The sequence below is a fragment of the Hemiscyllium ocellatum genome, chromosome 13 (genome assembly GCF_020745735.1).
Source record: "Hemiscyllium ocellatum isolate sHemOce1 chromosome 13, sHemOce1.pat.X.cur, whole genome shotgun sequence".
Classification (NCBI taxonomy): Eukaryota; Metazoa; Chordata; class Chondrichthyes; order Orectolobiformes; family Hemiscylliidae; genus Hemiscyllium; species Hemiscyllium ocellatum.
In genome coordinates, this window is record NC_083413.1 from 72284771 (window position 1) to 72302407 (window position 17637).

General features: G+C 40.3%; 1 protein-coding gene across 1 annotated transcript in view; it reads right to left on the minus strand.

The window, feature by feature from the left end:
* The window catches only part of LOC132821357 (rho guanine nucleotide exchange factor 4-like), a 57809-nt gene that overhangs the window by 18852 nt on the left and 21320 nt on the right, over positions 1-17637 (minus strand). The window contains exons 6-7 of the mRNA XM_060833939.1: positions 8307-8539; positions 6206-6332 (exon numbers count right to left, since the gene is read on the minus strand). Of these exons, the coding sequence (XP_060689922.1) occupies positions 6206-6332; positions 8307-8539 (360 nt within the window). The remainder of the gene's footprint in view (positions 1-6205; positions 6333-8306; positions 8540-17637) is intronic.

Here is a 17637-nt window from a genome sequence, read left to right on the forward strand (position 1 = left end):
TTCAAAGGTAAACAATTTAAGTAATCTGAAAGTTGACCAGTTTCACAGGTGTTCTACATCTTTTATGTATATCCACAACGACTGTTAAAGATTTATATTGCATCATGGGAAATGGACTCTGTCATTAAAAATGCAGTCTCGACCTCAGTACCAGATTCAAAAAGCCCTGATGATGATGGTTTCATACGCACACGCACACGCACACGCACACGCACACACACACACACACCCCATCCTTTCCCCTGCACCAGTTGCTCTCTCAAAATGCCAAAAATAGGATATCTCAGAAATAGGAATTTCCAATTCTGGTCACATGGAGTCCTTTTGGATAAGGCAAGCAATCGCCAAGACTGAAAATCCGGGCCTTGGAGTCATTTTGTTTGAGCTCACAGAAGGAAGATTTAATGAAAACAAATACTTTTTTCTGAGAAGGTGACTTATGACTCTTCAAACTGAGTGCGATTGTTTTAAGTTTGGCCTTGGGGCAGAGACAAATGGCTGGGTGAAAGATTATTTTAAATAATCAAAGATTAAACCAAGCCTTGAAGTTCCTTTGGCATGTATTTAGGTTTCCAAGTGAAGAAACAGTTGTCGGGTGGATAATGGTGGAAAATGCTGTTTATTTTTTCCAATGGAAAAGGTTCAAGGAAGGAACATCAATGTTCACATTGAACCTTGTCCCAAAACATTGTCCCTTTGAAGTGGTCACCAAGGAGGTTGTCTTGAATCATAAAAAGAGGTGGCTTCAGTTTTTCTGACGTTAACCTGGAAGAAATTTTGCTTCCCCATGGAGCTTTACTAGATTGTTGGAGCAACAGCAATTGACTTGATGAAGGAGAGAGGCAACAGTTGGGTGCTGGAAGTATACAATGGGAAACTAAACCCCTGGAAGTCATAGAAATGAAGAATAGGACAGGACCAAGGATGGAGCACTGGAATACAACTTCTCTTCTGCCAGGATCATATATCAGGCCTATCTTCGTCCCTGTCCCCACAGTCACTAATTGGCTGCCTGAGGTGAGTACAAACTAATTAAGAGGTTGTCACATATGAGTTTAATCTACATCGCTCAGGAACATGTTGGTGACTTAAAAACAGTTTCAATTTCCTTTCCATACCTTCAAAATGAGAATACAACCTGAAGATTTACTTGTCACATAACATCAATTGTGACAAGTAGCTCTGTGTTGTGAGTGAGGTGGCAGCCAGATTTCGAAATCCCAAGCCCCACATATGGGGAAATGTTGGGAAAATTATAAGGTTAAATTTGGAACTTCGAAGAGTCAAGTTCTTGAATGGGGGCTGATTGAATTGGGTAGGGAGTGTCAGAACTTTTTTTTTCTTTTATGGTCTTGTGGGAATGCCAAGATTTGTTGCAAAGTGCCCAATTTCGTTGCTTATCTATTTTAGGGAGCAATTAAGAGTCAGCCTCATTGCTGTGATCTGGAGTTACATGTCGGCCAGACCTAGTATGGCCTTCCCCAAAGGGCATCAGTTAATCAGATCAAGTTTTACAACAATCAATGATAATTTCAGTGTCACCACTACTGAAACTATGTTTTAAACCCAGATTTGTTAATAGGAGTCAGCTTTATGGTGGGTTTGAACTCACATCCTCAGAATATTAGTCTTGGATTCAAGCTTGCTCATGTACTGACACTACCAACCTGAAGGTATCACTGAGGGGGGAGGATGATAGATGATCAGAATGTAAGCCAGGGATAAGATTTGGGCTTTTCTGAATGAGTACACAAAACGTGAAGTATTGAAGAAAGGAGCTGGTGGGCAGAGAATGAGAAAGACGATGTACGACCCTGTCAATTTTGAACTAAGTTGAAAGGTAGAGTTGAATGTGAGAGAGTTAAAGCAACATAGATGTTAGCTCAGCTTGGTTAGATTCTTTTCTTTAATTAACACCCTCATCATTTTTTTGATGTAACTGATTTTCACATGTAAACAAAAGTAAACAAATTTTATTTAATAACACTGATCATGAGAATATTTTGTCAGTTATTAAAAGATATTGAAAAACCCTTAGCTGTGATTTTACCTTCTTGCATAAAATCATCTGATGGTCAAAGAGGAATGCTAAATATTGTTTCGCCCTGGCACGCGGGCGCAAGAAGACAATTAGGTCACCACGTTGGATCAGTTGAGTGCTGAGGACTATGAGATCTTCACCCTAAGATTTAGAAAAATTCCATGAGTAACAGCCCCATTTTATTTTTGTTTAATGTCCAATGAATTTTGTTAAAGAAAGTGGAACAAAAGCAAAATGTAGGTTATAACAAGTAGCATGAGATCCTGCAGCAGGGGAGTTAGGTGTTCAATGTTTTCTTGCATCAGTCCCTTGCTGTTTTAATGGCTCGGTGACCTAAGATAATTTTGTGCCTGATTTGAGGTGTGTTTTTTTTTCCTCCCCCTCCCTTTTCCAACATTGATCTAACTCAAGTGCCAAATCAACTGACAATCTTGGCATGCAGCCACAATGATGGCAGTGAGCAGGTCAGCAGCTAATCACACTGATGTAGCAAACCAGCACATTAGATGTACTTAACATTTTTCACTTTTAACTTAAGTTAATACAAAACCTGAAAATGTATTATGATGGATTAAGATAGAAGCTAAAAATGCATGAAGTTTACAAAAGACAACTTTGTCTTTTTAACAGTAGAGTATTTTTGACATTCTGCAACCATGAAGTTAATTATTTCAGGGCTAGTGATGGTATCTAGTTCAATAATTCTACTATTATTAGTATGCTGATTTTTTTTAAAAATCCAGTAATGCCTCATTCACCAACATTTTAAGGATTGTTACAGTGAGACTAGCTGTGTAAGACTGGAAATTCTTATCAATTTAAATGGTTACCATTGTCTTTGGGTAGTACAGAAGTTTAGTATCGCTGAGAAAATGCTTAGAAAAATGTGTTTCTTTTTCTGTAACAGCGATTTTCATTGATTGCACAGTGATGGGACCTCAACCTTGCAGCCTGTAGAGGAGAGAATCACTGAAAGCAAATACTGCATTATTTTGTGCACGTATAGACTCCCAAAGTTGTTATCTGTTTTTGGTGGATGACTGCAAACACTTGATGGTTTCACCATTAGTACCCCCACAAAATTCAGACCATTGTTTTCATTAATTTCAGACGAGTGAGATCCTCTAATGATCAACAGCTCATCCAGTCACAAGCACTGGATCTAACTGATGGAAATTCAGCTAAAGCTCCAGTTAACCAAATGAATGGAGTTTCCTTCGCCACTGTTTTCATTTGTGGAAAGAGAACTCCTTGAGGGAATTTGTCCATTGAGTTATCACCCGTTTTTAGTACAACAATAATTTCTCTCGCTTTAAGTCTGGGTTTGAGAAATGTGGATCTTATATAAGTTTTCTTTGCAACAATAATTCCATTGAATGCGGGAGGAAATGAGGGAGAATATACTGTGCTGTGTTTGTCGGCAGGAATGGACAAATATAAAGGTGCATCAACAAGCCAAATCATCTGCCTAAAAGCAATCCAGAAATCTGCAAGTATAATGATGGAAATAGTTGAGGATGAGGTCTGGCCTTCTTAGAGTCATATAGCTTTACAACATGGAAGCAGACCCTTCTGTCCAACTCCTCCATGCTTATCAGAAATACTAAATTAATCTAGTACCATTTGACAATACTTGGCCCATATCCCTCTAAACCCTTCCTATTCATATACCCATTCAGATGTCGTTTTAAATGCTGTAATTGTACCAGCCTCCACCACTTCCTCTGGAGCTCATTCCATTCACGTACCACCCTCTTTTATATCTTTCCCCTCTCACCCTAAACCTATGCCTTCTAGTTCTGGACTCCCCGACCACAGGGAAAAGACTTTGCCTATTTACCCTATCCATGCCTCTCATAATTTTGTAAACCTCCATAAGGTCACCCCTCAGCCTCCGATACTGCAAGGAAAACAGCCCCAGACTATTCAGCCTCTCCTGTAGCTCAAACCCTCCAACCCTGACAACATCCTTGCAAATCTTTTCTGAACCCTTTCAAATTTCACAACATTAGATTGAATTTGTTGGCAATAATGATTTCAGCAATAGATCAGAGACTTGGAAAATATTTGGACTAAAGTTGACTTGCATCTCAATATATTCAAACCATCTTTGGGAACCATGGTGATGTATTTTGTTGTTTGCTATGTGTTAGCTCATGTAACACATATTTTGGATTAGTGGTGCTGGAAGAGCACAGCAGTTCAGGCAGCATCTGAGGAGCAGTAAAATCGACGTTTCGGGCAAAAGCCCTTCATCAGGAATAAAGGCAAGAGAGCCTGAAGCGTGGAGAGATAAGTTCGAGGAGGGTGGGGATGGGGAGAAAGTAGCATAGAGTACAATAGGTGAGTGGGGGAGGGGATGAAGGTGATAGGTCAGGGAGGAAGGTGGAGTGGATAGGTGGAAAAGAAGATAGGCAGGTAGGACGAGTCGTGGGGGCAGTGCTGAGCTGGAAGTTTGGAACTGGGGTGAGGTGGGGGAAGGGAAAATGAGGAAACTGTTGAAGTCCACATTGATGCCCTGGGGTTGAAGTGTTCCGAGGCGGAAGATGAGGCGTTCTTCCTCCAGGCGTCTGGTGGTGAGGGAGCGGCGGTAAAGGAGGCCCAGGACCTCCATGTCCTCGGCAGAGTGGGAGGGGGAGTTGAAATGTTGGGCCACAGGGTGGTGTGGTTGATTGGTGCGGGTGTCCCGGAGATGTTCTCTAAAGCACTCTGCTAGGAGGTGTCCAGTCTCCCAATGTAGAGGAGACCGCATCGGGAGCAACGGATACAATAAATGATATTAGTGGATGTGCAGGTAAAACTTTGATGGATGTGGAAGGCTCCTTTAGGGCCTTGGATGGAGGTGAGGGAGGAGGTGTAGGCGCAGGTTTTGCAATTCCTGCAGTGGCAGGGGAAGGTGCCAGGATGAGAGGGTGGGTTGTAGGGGGGCGTGGACCTGACCAGGCAGTCATGGAGGGAACGGTCTTTGCAGAAGGCGGAAAGGGGTGAGGAGGGAAATATATCCCTGGTGGTGGGGTCTGTTTGGATGTGGCAGAAATGTCGGCGGATGGTTTGGTTTATGCGAAGGTTGGTAGGGTGGAAGGTGAGCACCAGAGGCATTCTGTCCTTGTTACGGTTGGAGGGATGGGGTCTGAGGGTGGAGGTGCAGGATGTGGACGAGATGTGTTGGAGGGCATCTTTAACCACATGGGAAGGGAAATTGCGGTCTCTAAAGAAGGAGGCCATCTAGTGTGTTCTGTGGTGGAACTGATCCTCCTGGGGGCAGATACGGCAGAAGCGGAGGAATTGGGAACACAGGATGGCATTTTGCAAGAGGTAAGGTGGGAAGAGATGTAATCCAGGTATCTGTGGGAGTCAGTGGGTTTGTAAAAATTGTCAGTGTCAAGTCGGTCGTCATTAATCGAGATGGAGAGGTCCAGGAAGGGGACGGAGGTGTCAGAGATGGTCCAGGGTGGAATGTGTTGGTGAAGTTGATGAATTGCTCAGCCTCCTCGCAGGAGCACGAGGTAGCGCCAATGCAGTCATCAATGTAGCAGAGGAAGAGGTGGGGAGTGGTGCGGGTGTAATTACAGAAGATTGACTGTTCTACGTAGCCATCAAAGAGACAGGCATTGCAGGGCCCATATGTGTGCCCATGGCTACCCCTTTGGTCTGGAGGAAGTGGGAGGATTCAAAGAAGAAATTGTTGAGGGTGAGGACCAGTTCGGCCAAACAAATGAGAGTGTCGGTGGAAGAGTACTATTGGAGACGTCGGGAGAGGAAAAAACGGAGGACATGGAGGCCCTGGTCATGGCGGATGGAGGTGTAGAGGGATTGGAGAACCATGGTGAAGATGAGGTGTTGGGGGCCGGGGAAACGGAAGTCTTGGAGGAGATGGAGGACATGGATGGTGTCTCGAATGTATGTGGGGAGTAGATTGGGTTGGGATATCTGGTCGGCATGGACGGGTTGGACCGAAGGGTCTGTTTCCATGCTGTACATCTCTATGACTCTATGACTAATATTCATAACAGTATTGATTTATACACACTTTTCACCTTTACCCAGCAAAATCTCTGAAAGGCAATAATGAAAATGATAGAAGATTTTATCTGAAGTTGTGAGGGATGGGGAAGGACAGTAGAGAGGGAAAACAACATGTTCTTTAGTTGTTCCAGTTTTTACCTGCCAACCTGAAATTATATTCTGTAATTTTGTGAGTTTGTCTTCGTTATCATCAGCTGTCTGATTATTAATCGCATTGAGAACTTTCTTCATGGCAACTATGGCAGCTTCCACATTTTTATAATCCCTTGATGAAAGAATAATAGACTGTTAGTAATGGTATTAGTAATGGTGTACATGTTATAACAGCATTGATCTACCTGAAGGGAACTCCATGGCCACAGCGTTACTGCGGTTTAATTTCTCAAGTGGACCTGTTGTGTGATTCAATGCTTTCACCTATCCCATTGTAGCAAATGAAATAGCAGTTCCAACTTTTCTTCACTGAAATGAAAAACATGTGGAAAATATTTGACTTCATCTCCTGTCTGCTTATCCCTTGCAAGACCCACCTGATTTTTAAAAATTTTCTAGCAATGTTTTGCACCCCTGAAAGTCATGAAGGAAAAATTGGTCTGCTCCTACAAATGGTTATTAATCTGCTCTATGATAATACAGCCCATGGGGATGGAGTTGAAAGTTTAATAACATGTTTTCTACTTTCCTTCACCAGATAATAGAAAGATATACATTTCCTTATTCAAACTCCATTCACCAGCTGGTTCAATTAGCAGTGATACAGGGGATTGCACGTTTATAGAATATCAATCTCTGCCTCATGCTTCTTTCCTGACATTTAAAGTAGCCACATAAAATCCAATTAAGTTTAGAAAAAAACATGGCGATATCAAAAATCAGATGATGGGTATCAATTTTTAATATCTCCTCCTGATTTCTGAAGAGATATGCTTTTCCATTTATTTTATAAAGCAGTCATTTGATTTGCTGGAGTGCTGGTGCCTATTTACTCAACAGCACAAGCACTGGTTCTTAGGCTAACGTTCAGAGATCCAAGGTAGCCCTCTATGTATGGAACAATCACGAATAGTGTAAGCTTTAATTTATTGACTTCCCTTTTTTTGTTTTTTGGCATTGACTCTTGTAGTACAGTGCTATAATTGGCATTGTCAGTCAGTGCTTCAGTAACGTTACCAGTATTAATTGTGATCTTTAACACAGGCACAATGAGGGTCATGATTTGGAGATGGTGGTGTTGGACTGGGGTGTACAAAGTTAAAAAAATCACACAACATCAGGTTATAGTCCAACAGGTTTAATTGGAAGCACTAGCTTTTGGACCACTGCTTCTTCATCAGGTGGTTGTGGAGTATCCTAGACTATAACCTGGTGTTGTGTGATTTTTAACAATGAGCGTCAGCTCATGGAGTTGCAATGACAGAGTTTAAATGATAGCAATGCATGTGCATTTTGTTTTTATTCATTCAGAGGATATGGGCTTCACTATCTGAATCAGCATTTATTGCCCATACCTAGTTGCCTGTGAGAAGGTAATAAGGACTTGCTTTCTTGAACCACTACAATTCTGTTGATATAGGTACACCCCTCTGTTAGCAAAGTAACTGGATAGTGATCAGAAGTAGAAATTCAGGGAACAGAATTTTCCTCACGTTAGTTGATAGCGTTGAAGTTAATTGAAGAACTCTTGCTCACACTCTGGCTCGGAGCAGTTAACCAAGCTAATATCAAATCTGTTCTTATACTGGTGTGCATTGTCCAGCTGGTAACTGAATAAATCAACTAAAAGACAATGCATTTCCGGTTCCTAATAAATCTCGTAGTTAGCAATCATAATCAGTAATGTGATGAATCTATATTAATTGTCTCCTTCAATACAACATTTTTCCAGCTAAGAGTAGCCAGGACAGTGTAAATGACATTCCTGATCCAGATTACGTTGTACAAGGCTGGCTGGAAGTAATTCCATGTCCTTGACCTCCAGGGAGGAACCTGGTTCACTGCGTCACAAAGCATGACTGAGACTGGAACTTTGCTATATGAAAGAGCATTCCACAATCATTTTGTAATCTGTTGCAATGTTGAAGTGATTAGTTTGTGAAATTATATGCGACACCATATGCTCTACCTTAAGATAATGGGCTGCAGTACTCCAAGTCTGTATGTGCAGTGACTGATGCAAAGATATTGTGCCTTCTTTGATCACATTCCAACTGAAATCAATTCACATCACTTTCAGGCTTACCTGTGCTCAGGTGGAGTGGCTTTAAGCAGTTCTGACAGCAGTAGTGGATATTTACAGATCTTTTGCACTGGCATTATGAGAAACCCATCAAAAGGGAGACTCATCATTTGCTGACGCCTTCGACAAACCTCAAAAAAGTAAGCATATTTTTCAACTACAATGAGTCTAGCCCATTCAGCAAGAGCATTGACGTGGTTGTTACAATATTCAGCATACTTCAAGAAGCCTGCATTCTGCAAAGAGAAAGAAAAATGGTGAAGAGAATCAGTGGAGATCAGCAGGCCACTCAGATGGTATCAATTACGGAGTTGTCAGCATATGATTTTCAGGGAACTACAATAATACAGTTCACCAGTACACTGTTCCCATAATGGTTCAGCTTCTTCATCCCCCTCACTCATGTCAACGCTCCAGGAATGAAAACCCATTTCTCCCCTAGCAATGATTTATACCTTCAATTCTCCGATCTTCTTTAAATGAGGTATTGCTTGATGATTCTCTTTACAAACCCACTCACCAGCACTCCGTATTTACTATATTGCAATTCCATTCATTCATAACTCTTTACTAATTCACTCACAAGTGCACCATGTTTACTATACCATGTTTCCTTTCATTCATAAAATCGGGTTTTTGTTGTACATTTGAATCTTCCAACATAAACTAAATTAAACATCCCTTCCCAACCACTACTGTTTTTTACTTCTTTCAATTCTTATTGACCCCATGTTGCAAGCAGTGCCTAGACCCCCTTCTGTATCAAAGGCTGCCCCTGAATAAATGTTAAGATTGTAACCTACTGAACAATGCCATTGTGTCTCCATAGCTCACCCAAAGCTATGGAAAGATTACAATCTTAATTAGCCCTTGGCAACCGTCTCTCAGGATCTGAATAGGTTGCAAAACATCAAACAGTTTCCGCCATTAGTATGTACCTATTAAATACATATTAAGCAGGGCCATTATCCCAGTTAACAAACTTACTATCAAACAACACTTCCATGAAACTGCATGAATTAATGTGTAAGACTGTCAAAACCAGCAATAGTAAATGAAATCTCATGACCCAGCTGCAGGAGATCAGTTTAATATCCTCTACACTTTCATCTAGTACACGTATATTTTCACATTCATTTAGATCATATAGGTCTAGTATGTTTACTAACAGTGCTAACTTAAAAGACAAAAGGACTAACTCCTCTTAATTATGCAAACTCAGACTGGACAGGCATTCTATTCCCATCAGGAATAACAAATACTGAATCCATCTCCCACTTTCCGAGGACAGATGTCACACAAACGTTTGTGTGCAACAGTTACAACTATGTAACGTCATGGTGCTAAAGTTTTAATGTATAGAAGATCTGTATAAGGAGACTTCTGTAAAACTGGAATTTGGATTCCATGGCTGCTTTGAACTGTGCCATTGATGATGCTCAATAAAGAGGCTATTTTTGCCACTCACTGATCTCAGTCATTATTGAACACAATCTTACTTTTATCTTGAGTCAGTTTACATGAGCTGAAAATGTGTTGCTGGTTAAAGCACAGCAGGTCAGGCAGCATCCAAGGAACAGGAAATTCGACGTTTTGGGCCAGAGTCCTTCATTCCTGATGAAGGGCTCTGGCCCAAAACGTCGAATTTCCTGTTCCTTGGATGCTGCCTGACCTGCTGTGCTTTAACCAGCAACACATTTTCAGCTCTGATCTCCAGCATCTGCAGACCTCACTTTTGACTCTCAGTTTGCATGAGGTCCAGTCTGTAATCTGTAGATTATTTTCTTTTTGTTTTATAAAAAATGTTAACCCCCTGCTGCTCAGACTCCCTCAGCACAAAATCATTAGGAACAAACTTGTAGCTGAAATGTTAAGGCCAAAACGAAAAGAGACTTTCACTGCATCCAAAATGACAAGTTACAAACCAAAGTTACAAGATCTAGATCTCCAGCCCAATTAAGAAGCCAAGTTAACATTAAGGATATCCGTGGTTACAGAAATTTTTGCTTGAGATACTGCAAAATTAAACACGGCATGCCAAGGAGATTTGCAAGTACTAAGTGACACGACCTACATTCATTATTATAGCCATAATGTGGAGGTGCCAGTGTTGAACTTAGGTGGATAAAGTCAGAAGTTACACAACACCAGATTATAGTCCCACCAGATTTATTAGAAATCACAAACTTTCAGAGCACTGCTGTCGTCAGGTGAAGTCACCTATAACCTAGTGTCTTGTGACTTCTGACTTCATTATTAAGCAAATTTATATAGGATGTCACCTTTTGTTACAAACCCTTAAATTATCTTGAGAATGTGCCTTAAAAGAAATTCTGGGATTTACATATTAAAGAACTGAAGCCAGCAAATCCATTCTAAAAGATCAAAGACTAACCTAGATTGGTTCAATATATCTTTTGCTATAAATTCTGTGTCTTATGGTCCTACTTCACAAGCACCTGATGAAGAAGCTGTGCTTTGAAAGCTAGTGCTTCCAGTAAACCTGTTGGACTATAACCTGGTATTTTGTGATTTTTTTAACTTTGTCCACTCCAGTCCAACACAGGCTCCTCCAAATCATTATTATACCACCAGCCATAGCTAGCTGTAAACAAAAACATATGGTGGGTCACCACATAGATTATTGCATTGCTATGCTGTCCATCTCGATTACTTGGGCTGAGTGGCCTGTTGCTGTGCTGTACAATCTATGTAACTTCAAGGATTCACAAACTGCCAATGACCACCAACAAAACTACTATTATTTGTTTATCAGACATGTGAAAGAAAATAATGAATCAATAGTACTAATACAGTACTTTTCATATCTTTGAATGTCTCAAAATATCTTATGGCCAATTTGAAGTACCTTTGGAAGTGCGGCCACTGTTATAGACTAAAGAACATGGCAACCAATTGCTGCATAACACACTCCTATGAAAAGGATAGATGAAATAGTTAACAAAGTCAGTACTTGTATTACCTTTCCTACTGCACTCCAAAAGGATGTAATATGGCGGCTGATTATACTTATGACTCATAAAGGATCATTGATGGATTCAATGTGCCCTACTTCTCTGAAATTTGACCCCACTTTATCTACTCTGCAATTAATTGAATCCATTCTCATTAAAGACCTAATAACATCTTTGGATATGTCTGCATCCGGAATGCTAATTACCATGTTGTACAGAATGCATGACTTAGTGAGCACGATTGCATCATTGCAGTTTGGAGATCTCTTTTTTTTTGAGAAAGGTAAAGGACTGGGTTTAGGATTTACTTATCCTAAGCCAACCTTTTTTTTTAACATAAGTTGGATTTTGTAGACATTATTTTCCAACGTAACTGTCCCAAATGAGAAGCCACGTTCAAGGCAGTCACAGTTTGCACAGTGACCCAAATTCTTGCTCCTCTCTCTCTCTCTCTCTGTCATTCTGAGTTTTTATTTCTATGCCTGTTAACAAGTGAAGTGAATAACTCAAATATTCAGTTAAAAATACTGTAAAAAAGCATTAGGAAGGTAGAAATTCTTGTTATTTTCAGAAATTGATAAAAGTCCAACATTGTACCTTGTTACAAAAAAACCTGCTTTTGCTGGAAAGCCATGGCATGAAGCATTAATTCTGCCTTACCCTCAACAAGGACCACCAGACTCACTGAATATATCCACCTTATTTTGTTTCTTATGGCTTTTTTTATTTTCTTGTATGAATATACTTTATCAATTTTATGGAATGGCATTCTTTGTCAATGAATAATAATATTTTTAGAATGAACCATGGGATTGCACAGAGTCTTTTTTGTCATTGAGTGTGAACATGGATCTGCAATAGCTGTGCAGAATTTAAGATGATGATAAGGGAATGGTTAGTATTGTGCCACCATATCATTGCATGACAATCAGAAGGCTGAATTTAATGTCTCAATTACCTTTTTTCACACTCAAAGCAAGTTAATTTAAACTTTATATGGTAACCACATCGTGACTTTTGCAGCTTGGTTTTGATTGATGATGTAGAGCATTACCTCCAGAAAAATATGCTGTCAATTCACCCCTTAAGAAATGGATTTGGGAAGGTAAACTGATAAAGCTGTGCTGCATATCTTAAGATTTATCGGGTCTTTCTAGTTAATGCAGTCACAATGCGTGTGTTGATATGGAGTTTGTGCCCATCGAAAATTTCTTGCTTATGCCAATTGAAAGGGCAGAAAGGTGAGCTCCTAGGATGAGTCTTGCTAAGTCAGTCCCTGTGCAAAACTAATTAGAGATTTCTGTGGAAATTGTGCTATAACAACAGACAACTAAAGCTGGCGCTGAAAAATACATAGAAAACCATCAGAGCCTCTTGATAAGGAATGTAACAACTGTGCATTGGTATTTAAATGAGAAACATCAGTTTATTTTATATTGCATTAATACAAAAGAAGAAACTTTATTAAGATATTTTGAGGAGAACAGTAAAGGTTGTAATTGCTTATTGAATACATCATTTGTACTAATTACAGTATATGATGCCCCAATGTAAGTAAATCTGTGTGCTGGTTTACAGGCTGAGCACAAGTCTTGATAAGAGATACATTAATCCATCATCGAAGTCAGAATCTTAAATTTCATTCCAGCAATTGATGGTGAGAGAGACCCAGCACCATTTTAAATTTTACTTCAAACTGGCACACTTTGGTTCTTCGAGTAAAAAATGAGGTCTGCAGATGCTGGAGATCACAGCTGCAAATGTGTTGCTGGTCAAAGCACAGCAGGCCAGGCAGCATCTCAGGAATAGAGAATTCGACGTTTCGAGCATAAGCCCTTCATCAGGAATAAGAGAGAGAGAGCCAAGCAGGCTAAGATAAAAGGTAGGGAGGAGGGACTAGGGGGAGGGGCGATGGAGGTGGGATAGGTGGAAGGAGGTCAAGGTGAGGGTGATAGGCCGGAGTGGGGTCTTGTCAAATGTTCAAAGGAAAGAGCTTTGTCACTGTGACTTTGTGAAATCCTATACCTAAGAGTCACAGCTCACAAATATCATTCTGTCCAGAAAGAACAGGATGACATTAGTCTGCTTATGTTTATTGCCCCTAAGAGACTGAACTTGCAGTTGTAGAAGGGCACTGCTTTATAGATTATACATTTTGGTATTGATCTAATATTCACAATTTGAAGTCTACACCTGCTTTTACAAATTGAAACTTGATGACACAGCTCAGCATATTGTATAAAATTTCCACTCTCTGCGGAATCATTATTACTGTGGTGCTAAGTAGGAGCAGGTAGCTTGAATAATTCACATTACTGTTACCTTTTCAAACTATTTTCACTGTACGTTGTTGACTGAAGCTCTAGCTGATAGAGTCATAGAGCTGCATAGTGCAGAAACAGACCCTTCGGTCCAACTCATACATGCTGACCAGATATCCTGAATTATTCTTGTCCCATTTTCCAGCATTTGGCCCATACCTTTCCTATTCATATACCCATCCAGATGTTCCTTAAATTGTGTAATTGTACCAGCCTTCACCATTTCCTCTGGTAGCTCATCCCATACACGCACCATCATCTGCATGAAAACGTTGCCCCTTAGGTCCCTTTTAAACCTTTCCCATCTCACCTTAAACCTATGTCCTCTAGTTTTGGACTCACCCACCCTCAGGAAAAGACTTTGGCTATTCACCCTATTCGTGCCCCTCTATAAAGTCACCCCTCAGCCTCTGATGCTCCAGGGAAAATAGCCCCAGCCTATGCAGCCTTTCTCCATAGCTCAAACCTTCCAGTACCAACTTAATCCTTGTAAATCTTTTCTGAATCGTTTCATGTTTCACAACATCTTTTGTATAGCATGTCGACCATTATTGTATGCATTATTCCAAAGGTGACCTCACCAATGTCCTATTACAGCTGCAACGTGACATCCCATCCTATGCTCAGTGCACTTACCAATCAAGGCAAGCATATCAAATGCCTTCTTTACTATTCTTCTAGCTGGGACTCCAACTTCAAGGGACTATGAACCTGCAATCCAAGGTCTCTTTGTTCAGCAACTCTCCCCAGGATCTTACCATCAAGTGTATAGGTCCTGCCCTGTTATTAGGAGAAAGTGAGGACTGCAGATGCTGGAGATCAGAGCTGAAAAGCTGAAAATGTGTTGCTGGAAAAGCACAGCAGGTCAGGCAGCATCCAAGGAGCAGGAGAATCGATGTTTCGGGCATTAGCCCTTCTTCACACTTTCCTCATTCCTGAAGAAGGGCTCATGCCTGAAACGTCGATTCTCCTGCTCCTTGGATGCTGCCTGACCTGCTGCGCTTTTCCAGCAACACATTTTCTGCCCTGTTATTACTCTGTCAGATCCCAGACTGCAATCTGGTTCGATAGAGAATGTTATGTTTTGGTTTAGTTCTAACAAGGTGGTCTCTCTGGAGCACAAGCACATGCTGTTGTAGATTTATTTTAAAAATAAAACTGAAATTTATTAAGCAAAAAAGTGATAAATTAAGATTGATCAGTCCGTTTACTTATAGCACAAACTAAAAGATTTTGACACACAAGGTAATTCCATTGATCCCAAAATCTCACCTTTAAAGATCCCAAAAGCACACTGCTCACATCAGAGAAAACAATAATCTCTTTCTCTAACATCTCGATAGGTTTAATTTAACTGTGAATTTAATTTCTAAACTGGAAAATCTGATAGCCTCTTCCTGCGGCTTCCATATCCTTGAATTTAAATATATTCATTTTCAAATAACCTCTTCTGTGTTTTATCCAAACAATTCTGTTCTAGGACTTTTACTAAACCCCTTCCTCTAAAGTAATGTATTTTCTATCTTCTGTCTTTCTCAAGAGCACCGCTCTACACATCCATCAGCATTGAAGACCTCTGCAGAACTGCCCCAAGCTGAAACTTAAAAAAAAGCTTTATTTTTCAGGCTATAGGTGTTTCCTCTAAGCTTAAAAGCTGCTAGCAGAAACTCTGATGCATAATAATTTACATAGTTCATTTGCAATACCTCCTAATGCACAAAAAACATAATAGTCCTGAAAGCTACCTCACTATCATGTTATTGTAAAATAAATCGCTATGTCTAATGAAAATATTTCTGCAATCATTAAAACCTCAGAAAAACTTACGTCGCTCCTATCAAAATTTAAATACTTAAATAAATCTTACATCTTATATCACAGTAGCTTGTAATCACACATGTCTTTGTCATTTGCAAGTGATGTGCAGGTTAGGTGAATTGGCGATGCTAACTTGCCCATAGTCTCCGGGGATGTGCAGATTAGGTGGACTAACCATGGGAAATGCAAGGTTACAGGGATAGGGTGGGGTGGTGGCTCTGGGTGAGATGTTCTTCGAAGGGTCAGTGAGGACTCGATGGGCTAAATGGCCTACTTCCACATTGTAGGAATACTATAATTCTATAATTTATAATCTTTGTTACCTCCAGATTCCTTTTGAGAGTGTTGTGATGCTTTGTATTACTCTAGGCAATTTTTTTCAAGTCAGATTGTTTTGGGTAAGCTCCCAACACATCCGTGTGCATGAGCCTGTGATATTCTATTTGTCCAGTTTGAAAGATCGTCTGGTCATTGGGAATATACTTTTTATCACTCCATCCTACCACTTGTGACGTGATCAATTGTACTTCAGTTCATCATATTACATAGTTCACAGGTGACCAATGAAACATGAGTGCCTTATGCCAGTTTTCTACTATTTCTTGAACATGCCACACTCAGCATTAATGGTGGTATGTTCTGACTGATTTATCGTTTGCAAATTCATTAAAATAAACTGATTTGGTAACTTCATTCTCTTGACAAATTGGAGGAAACATAGACTGGGACTGCAATAGTGTTAAAGGTTTAGATGGAGAGTAATTTCTTAAGTGTGTACAAGACAATTTTCTGATTCAGTATGTGGATGTACCTACTAGAGAAGGTGCAAAACTAGACCTACTCTTGGGAATTAAGGCAAGGCAGGTGACTGAGGTGTCATTGGGGGAGCACTTTGGGGCCAGCAACCATAATTCTATTAGCTTTAAAATAGTGATGGAAAAGAACAGTCCAGATCTAAAAGTTGAAGTTCTAAATTGGAGAAAGACCAATTTTGATGGTATTTGGCAAGAACTTTCAAAAGCTGATTGGAGGCAGATGTTCACAGGTAAAGGGACGGCTGGAAAATGGGAAGCCTTCAGAAATGAGATAACAAGAATCCAGAGAAAGTATATTCCAGTCAGGGTTAAAGGGAAGGCTGGTAGGTATAGGAAATGTTGGATGACTAAAGAAATTGAGGGTTTGGAGAGTATACTTAAGAGGGAAATCAGGAGGGCAAAACAGGGACGAGATAGCTTTGGCAAATAGAATTAAGGAGAATCCAAAGGGTTTTTACAAATAAATTAAGGACAAATGGGTAACTAGGAAGAGAATAGGATCCCTCAAAGATCAGCAAGGTGGCCTTTGTGTGGAGCCACATAAAGTGTGGGAGATACTAAATGAATATTTTGCATCAGTATTTACTGTGGAAAAGGATATGCAAGATATAGACTGTAGAGAAATAGATGGTGACATCATACAAAATGTCCAGATTACAGAGGAGGAAGTGCTGGATGTCTTGAAATGGTTAAAAGCGGATAAATCCCCAGGACTTGATCAGGTGTACCTGAGAACTCTGTGGGAAGCTAGAGAAGTGATTGCAGAGCCTCTTGCCGAGATATTTGTATCATCGATAGTCACAGGTGAGGTGCCGGAAGACTGGAGGTTGGCTAACGTGGTGCCACTGTTTAAGAAGGGTGGTAACAGCAAACTAGGGAACTATAGACCGGTGAGCCTGACCTCGGTGGTGGGCATGTTGTTCGAGGAACAGGATGTACATGTATTTGGAAAGACAAGGACTGATTTCGGGATAGTCAACATGTTTTTGTGCACGGGAAATCTTGTCTTACAAACTTGATTGAGTTTTTTTGAAGAAGTAACAAAGAAAATTGATGAGGACAGAGCAGTAGATGTGACCTATATGGACTTCAGTAAGGCGTGTCAGCATGGACGGGTTGGACCGAAAGGTCTGTTTCCATGCTGTACATCTCTATGACTCTTATCTATAAGTGTGCACACAGCTGTCAGATTTGTGCACTTGTTCAGAAGACTGGGTGAATAAGAATTCATGGTAAGTTTCACTTGGTCTGTGGAACAGAATCTCAGTGGGTCATCCATTTAAGAAAGAGATGAAGAGGAATTTCTTCTCAAGCGTTGCAAATCTGTTGAGTTCTTTACCTCTGAAAACTGTAGATGAAGTATATTCAAGGCTGTGATCGACAGATTTTTAATTAGAAAGTGAAT